We start from the raw sequence: 7,792 nt of genomic DNA, 5'->3' as shown, positions 1-7,792 counted from the left end.
AGGGCTGAATGCCAGGGCAGCCGCATGCTCCCCAGGACCAATAATGGTCTGACTAATACTTTCTTTTTTTGCTCAAAGAGGGACTTGTAGTCTGTATAATGTTTTAACTCAGGAAGAGTTCAGAAATCAATATTTGGGGAAGAACCAGGAGGTTTTCAATGGGGTTCAGTGCAGTGGAGTCTTTAGTTTTTCTGTTTCTCTGGTGGGAGAAACAGAAATTATTTGAGAGTTATCCAGCCCATATTTATAAAGCAAAAGCAGACATAACAATTTTGTTCATTTTAAATATTTTATTTTTTCTTAATCAGGATCCATGTACATGTAGCAGCTGTATTGCCAATGAAAGTTAGAACAGAGTTTATACATGTCATGAATATCAGAAGATTAAATAATGAGCCACTGAAGCAAATGTTCTTCCTCAATGCCAAGGGAGGAAACGTTTACCTCTTGAACTGAGCGATTGGGGAAGGGATCTTGATGTCCTGACCCCTCTCAAGCCTCTTCTCACACTCAATGAGATAGTTGACACCATCAATCACTAATTGAACCAGCTCAACCTGCAGAGGAATCATAGAGACGATCCTCAGAAGGTGTTTTATACACAAAACCTGTAAATTGCAAGGATTATTTTAAAATTAATTGTAATACAGATGTTTGGTATGAAGTTCATGACTATGTGGATTTAATTTACTTTTTCAATAACTGTTCCTCATCAGGATTAATAATAAAAAGAAGTGACATTGGACTTTTTGTAATGTAATTTCTAATACATTTCTGTTTAGACCTTTACAAATGTTACTGCGCTCTATTAAACTATCTTTAAGTGTAGAGTCTCTGCATCGTCTGCAAAATACTAAAATGCAAGAAATAAAGTATCATGTTCCCTTTGTCATAAACCAGACAGGCTTCTTCCACCATGAGTGGAAAATACTTGGTATACTATTAGGAGTTAGGGGAATATTACATTTGCAGTCTCTTGTTCTCTCAAATCAGACTTCCTCTGTGTTTTCTGAAATAGGCCAGTAGAGATAGGCCTGACCTTACACATGTATCGGTTTTTCTAGCATTTAATCAGTAAAGCCTGCTGCCACACAGTCTATTTGGAGGCCTTGTACGACCGACTGAGCAAAGGAAAAAGCAGTCTATAACCTCACGTAAGATTTCCCTGCCAGGATTTGAGCTTAAGAACCAGCAGGTAGGGTAATTCCCAGTCCACACCTGCTGTGGTCAGTATATCTGATCTCCTCAATCAGACGCTGCCACTCTCTGCCTGCTGTTCAACTTTATTTTTACTATTCAGCCTTTTTGTTTCCACTCACCACCACCTCCCTCCACTCCCTTGTTTACCTCTGACTTTCCCAGACGGTCGAGGTTAGAGATGTCAAAGGTGTCTCCGGTGGCAGCCGTGTCCACGCCTCCTGTGCCTCGCTTCTGTAGTCTCAGGTTCTCCAGGATCTTTTTAAAGCGGGGATCCTGGTTTGAACCAGCACAAAATCAAAATATCAGACAGTTTAAGAAAATGTATAAAAATGTGCTGTTAGAAACATGATGCCTGTTCATCACAAATGGAGAAGGTGACGATAGGGAAGGCACGTATGTAAAAAAAAAAATGTGTATGTATATGTGTTCATATGGCTGTATATAATTGTTCTTTGCTGAACAAAGGTGTGAGGGACAATAGGCTATGGCTTCTACTCGCTTCTTCTTGATTATTCCAGCTATTTTTCCTGGGTTATGATATTTTATTGTTATTGCGCTTCTTTTAATTTTGATTTGCTATTGTGAGATGTATGTTATTATGCAACAAGTGGGAAGCTAAGTATTTATTGCATATTCAAAATAAATAAGCAATAGCAGAAATAATCTGTAGGCACTAAAGCAATAGAAAATAGGGAAGAATAAGCCATTGTATTTGCTCGTGTAATTCTTGTCTAACCTTGCTGAGCAGCGGCAGGCGAATATGCACTCCAGCCCTGAGCCCCGTGCCCAGGTTGGAGGGGCAGGTCAGGATGTATCCCAGACGTTCGTTCCACATGAACTCCCACCCTCTTTCTTGAATAAGATGCTCCACCTAAATGTTACAAAAATAAATTAACAAAATTTAGTAAGAAGTCTTCAGAAAATTAGGAATTTGACAGGTGTTATGTTTAAAAATAGGCTGTGACACTGAAGTGAAAAGACCTACAGTAAATCTGCTGTCAGACCTTTTTGAGACCTTGGCAGAACCTCTCAAACACTCGCTTCATATTTCCTCCCTTCTCCATGGATATGACCCTCGTGTGGTCCTCCTCATTAATCCAGATCAAGAAGTTCTTCTGATTGTTGTGCCTGAATCAAACAAGAAATATTTTAATATAAATATCAAGTCATGTAAAAATTCAGTCATGTTGAGTTAAACAAATTGCCTTTCATTCCAATTGAAATCATGCTTAAAAACAAGAAAGCTCCAGAGCTGCACTGTAACAGATGGCTGTAAAAACTACAGTATGAAAATACAGTAAGGTGGCTGGGTTTTGAAAATACAGCTCTTTACTGTGATCTGAAATGCGTATGGAAAGTATATGGCACGCTGGAGGACATGCGGAAATTTACAGTTGTACTGTATATTTTTTATGTTCAGTTGCATTGTGGGATTTTTACTGGCTGGAGGCGAACAGGCTAGAAGGCAAACAATGACTTTAACCGGGTAAGTACTTTTTAAAAAACATTGTATTGCAGTTTTGTGTACGAAAATATTTTTATGTGGTTATATTGAGCTTCTCTCACTTGTTTGCTAAAGATAACTTTGGTTATCTCTCAGCTAACAACATGTGCAACACAAGTGCTTTTTGTAAAAAGTAACCCATAAGTTAGCTAAATACGATGATTATTACAATGATTAGTACTTGTGTTATTCTATATTCTTATTCTAGAAACATTGTGACTGTCCATAGATTGCATAATATGTCCTGCATCATTCGCATTAATAGGTTCAAAACAGAAAATTGCTGTGTAAAAACAGAAACGGACTCACATGGTGTTCTAGATGAACATAAATTAAACAAATTATCTAAATAACAAACTTTAACAATAACAATATTAATTAGAGTGGGTAATTGTTGTTGGCTTATTTGTGAATCTAAGTGGGTCCTTTACCACACATCTATTGTGAACTCACAACTTAGTATCAGTCCATATGGGGCCAATACGGGGATAAGACTAAATATATCAGATGGTTGTCTGTTTTAACAAGAACAAAAAGTAAACACAATCCCTTTACAAAGCTAGAAGGTCACTAACTGAGCTTCTCAAACACTGATGCAGACTCCTCAGGCTTCACAGATATTCTGAGCTTAAAAGTGGAGTTTCCTCTACAGTCTGTTGCTTTATGCTTACCAGATACCACGAGCATCAGGCCAGTCTCTGGCCATTCCAGCTGCCGTGAGCAAAGGTGATACAGGTTTATCAAACAGGAAGTGCTCCTGATTGGCCAGAGAAAAGACAGAATAATTAGCGGGGACATTAGACAGCGTCAACAGCAGAAGAAAGAGCAGCATTGCCCTGTTGGGTACTGACGTCGATAAGCTGCTGTTGTTCTCTCTCAGTCATTTCTCCCAGGCTGTAATATCGGCCGGCCAGTTCTCCTTTCAGGCCAGAAAGGGCTGTGACAACCACACGCTCCACCTCGCGGCGCTCGGACCGTGTGCACGCAGGTGGAAGGCTCAGTCCGCGAATGCTGCGCCCGGTGCGCACACGGGATGACAACACGTAGCGCTCATCGAACATTCCTGAGGTGACCTGAGAAAACAGAATTACACTTTACCGACCATGAAATTTCGCAAATTGAAATGATGTTGTTGCATTATGGCAACATGCCAATTAAAAAAACAACAACAACAACATCATCGTATTTAGCTGATAAGTTTTTTGCACTAGACTGAGGTGGATTTTCAGCCATATCAAACCCGATGTATTTCACAAAACGATAATGGGAAATTTTTGTGATCAGCAGCCGGACGTTGAAGGCGAAAACAAGGAAGAAGACTACAGGAAGTAGTATACAGGTAGAGTATGTGTTGAGGTTTTTTTTTTGGACAATGCGCTCCTGGCTCCACCAGAAATCTGACAGCATCACACAGTTTATAAAAAGTTGTGTCATTCAAACGAAAGTATCCATAGATCTTCTGGAAAATTGCCAAAATGGCTTTTACATGTCCGCTCCCAAGTTTAACTGGCTTGTCACTTCAACGCCTGAATAAGATGCCAAAATCTTTCCTGATGTCTGGTAGATGGTGAGCCGGATGAAACATGAATTTATCTCATGTAACTGTTTACATCCGTGTCTGACATGATTATAAATGACTTATCACGTGAACAAGCTAATTCGCAGATTATTTTAATTTAATGTCTTATGGCAGTTGTCTATTTTTGACAGTAGAATACAGACAAAGATTTGCACACATTTGTAATGTAAAGACATCGTCTGTTCATACGTGTTTATGTAAAGTAATAAAAAAATATATATATATCAGTGTCACCTTGGAAGAATCCAGGTCAGTGGGGTGCTTCATGGTACGAGGGTCGTATCCATTGTGTCTATCTTTAATAACAGGATCAAAGAGCTCCGCAAACACCTGATTTAAAAAAAAGAAAAACACTTGATCTTCACAAAACTTTTAAAATGATACTGAAAGCAAAGAATGGTTTGGATACAATGTCCAACCTCGTAGCTTTCTTCATCCCCAGCCACCATGCCCACAGTTTTAATGAAGGGGTGTCCGGGGTTGTCCACTCCAGTCTGGATGCACTGATCCACGGTCCAATTGTTGGGCGTTGCCTTGTCCCTCAGATGAGCATAAATGGTCGGGGTCATTGCTGATGCCATGCAATTGTTATGCTTCCTCAGGTCAGGGTAATCAGCACTGTGGAAATTAATTAGTAATTGATTAGGTGTAATTTAGAGAAAATACATTTTCCTTTACTAAAAGAGCCAACATAGAAAAGGCAAATGAAATCAGTAGTTCTTTGGAAAACATATAAATAAATGCTGTACAAAGAGGTTTACGTTTTCTGTTAATTAGTCAGAGTCTCCAATATGTGCTAAAATGTGAGGCTATAACTATCTAGTCTGCTAAATCTAATATTGCTTTGTTTTTGAAGGTTTAAAAAACACTCTTCCAGAAATGCACCTTGGGGGATAGAACCTCCTCCTTTCAGCTGCAGCAGTGTTATCATTGAGGAGAAATGCAGATGCCAAAGTGCCGGCTCCCATGGCCATCATCACTGCTGTGTTACGACCAGTCATCATGCGGGTGAAAGAGTTCGCCATGGTTATTTGGTCAAGGTATTTCCTGGCAAAGAAATAAAAGGTCAATGTGAGGTTTTGCAAACTTTACAGCATAAAAGTTAAATTAAACTAACAAGTAATGACATAAATTAAATGTTAGATCCTTGAGCAATTTTGAATCTTGTTATTATCCATCCCAACTGCTTTAGATGACATATCTGACTTGTTTGCTATAAATGTCAGGCGTAGTGTTTGCTTGTTTATTTGGATGAACTGTGCACAAAGGTCACAGACAATGAGTAAGTAGATAATTGTAAACAGACTGTACATAGGTTGATCAATTGACAACTGCAGTGTTTCTTCAAAATTGTGTGTAAGTGATAAAAAATAAATAAATCTGCACAATAAGGCCAGTAAATGTGGAACTGATGATTTTGGATTTTTTTTTTCCCCAAACAAATAAATGTGAAATTAATGTAGTGCATGAAAAAAATATAAGTGATATTTACACGTCTAGTAAAAGTAGTAGCACATAAATTATATCACCAAAAGACTCTCATAATAACTGCTTAAAAGATAAAAATATTTGAGTTAAAATTTTAAATCATGTTATTATGAATTATTTTTGTGCTTGAGTGGAAAATGTTAGTTTAATTTAATTTAGTTTCATTCACATATATCTTTTCAGGTGTGACAAAACGTCTAATTGCATTAGGCCATCAGATCAGCCTGCATGATGAGATTATTCCTGAAGCACACAGAAGCTCTCTGATTGGCCACCCTGAGAAAGTCTCCAGCTCAGCTGATCAGTTGGTTTGTGATTGGATACTGAAAGAGGAGCTGCTGTTTTAGAGTAAAACAAAATGAATAACAGAATAACACAACTGCAAAACGTGAAAGTTTGCAGCACGGTCGAAATTCTACTAATTTATTCACAGTTTTTGATATTGAGTAATGCCAAAGGGCTATCTTAGATTTGGAATCAGGCCTGCACACTGCGTGATCCGTTTTAACTAACTGAGATGGCCAGCTACGCTTATGCAAGACAAGCCAGAAGAAAAGAAAGTGATACAGTTAGTGGACAGGTGAAGGTGGAGTTAAACAGCTACCAGATTAGATCAGACAGAAAGACGAACAGAACAAAAATACGAAGCTATGAACAAATAGAACAATTTTGGAAGGACAAAAAAGTAAATGAGACACGATTTCTCACAAAAAAATTGAGAACTTTTTCTCAGAAAAAAGGTGAAGTAAAAAGACAAAGTGACGGAAGGCATATAGTGGGTCAGGGGTCAGCATAAAGGGTGTTAGGACTCACATGAATGTCAGGAAATTAAGTAAAATGCCCCCCTTAAAGAGATTATAAAAAGGAGATTAGTTGGGATTTTCATCCCAGATTTGAAGGTTAGACGAGGAGAGAAAAGTAAAGGGGTTAGGCACCAGTGCTCTGTGACCTTTGTTTAAATGTTAAAAGGCAACATTACAGTCATTTACTTTTAAATCAATTAGTTGTAGAAATTTTTATTTTGAACCACATGCAGAAAGTGTAAGCAACACAACTGGAGGTTTGAGAAAGAATGCTTTTAAGACTATAGTAGCCAACAGATGGCTGACACTTGTGAACAGTAGGCAACTTAAAAGACTAATACAATTGTCTGCTGTGTATGAGTGGATAGTAAATATTCATCCAATGAGCTACTTTTAGCTGAATGAAAGAGCGTAGTCATGTTGAGTGCTGTATGATATAAGAATATTACACTTTTAACTCAAATAGCATGTAGATGACCGCAGTTCATGAATAAATAGAGTTAAAATGATGATCCAATTTTATACTGTGCGTGTTTTAAAAGATAAAGTTAGGTTTTTCAGTTGTACTGTGAGACTTATAGACCTCTTCAAGAGAAGATGGATCCACTTTAGGCTACAAGACATAGGTGAGGACAGATTTCAGAAGCAAACAATCAAAAGTTTAATTACAAATCTCATCACTTGCCTTTGCTGAGCTGAAAAGAAGAGGAGGCAGAAGAGGTCCAGAGAGTTTCCTGGAGCTCAGTTCAGAGAGGCTTGATCTGCAAAGTGAGTGCAGCCTGAAGAATGTGAGGGGATCAGAAACAGACGAAGCTACTGGTCCAGGATTAGCCTCTGCCTGGCCATCAGACAGAAAATCCTCTTTTCTCCGTCACTCATAATGTCTGCGTTCTTGCTCTTATTCTAGTTACCTGCAACCTGAAAACTTGTGCTGTTTGTATAAACTAATGTGCACCAAGTATAGACACAACACTTTAGGCTTTCTCTTTTAGAATTCATTCTATTCATAATAAACTTTCATTTTTGTTTTCCTAAACAACTGACCTGTGGCAATTTAGTGTGATAAAGACAATTATTGGGAATGCTTATTTAGTGGAAATATTCATTCTTTAATTGGCAAACACACAACCCTGAGGTGTTTGGGTTTTGTGTAGTTTTCCTATCATTTCTTTGTTTATTTATATCCGTAAGGTTTTGTCATATTCAATTCATTCTCTG

General features: G+C 38.1%; 1 protein-coding gene across 1 annotated transcript; it reads right to left on the bottom strand.

Annotated features, from left to right (window-relative positions):
* Nucleotides 1–270: 270 nt before the first annotated feature.
* LOC122826897 (creatine kinase U-type, mitochondrial-like) lies at nucleotides 271–6,048 on the bottom strand. The gene is made up of 9 exons (XM_044109256.1): nucleotides 5,169–6,048; nucleotides 4,703–4,901; nucleotides 4,518–4,613; nucleotides 3,556–3,777; nucleotides 3,376–3,461; nucleotides 2,205–2,328; nucleotides 1,937–2,071; nucleotides 1,348–1,473; nucleotides 271–557 (listed from the first exon to the last, which is right to left on the bottom strand). The coding sequence occupies exons 1-9, from the start codon at nucleotides 5,306–5,308 to the stop codon at nucleotides 441–443; spliced, it is 1,245 nt and encodes a 414-aa protein (XP_043965191.1). The 5' UTR covers nucleotides 5,309–6,048; the 3' UTR covers nucleotides 271–440.
* Between the last annotated feature and the right edge of the window lie 1,744 nt (nucleotides 6,049–7,792).

The sequence above is a fragment of the Gambusia affinis genome, linkage group LG03 (genome assembly GCF_019740435.1).
Source record: "Gambusia affinis linkage group LG03, SWU_Gaff_1.0, whole genome shotgun sequence".
Classification (NCBI taxonomy): domain Eukaryota; kingdom Metazoa; phylum Chordata; class Actinopteri; order Cyprinodontiformes; family Poeciliidae; genus Gambusia; species Gambusia affinis.
The sequence above is the reverse complement of the archived record's forward strand: the minus strand, read 5'-3'. Positions and strand labels throughout refer to the sequence as shown.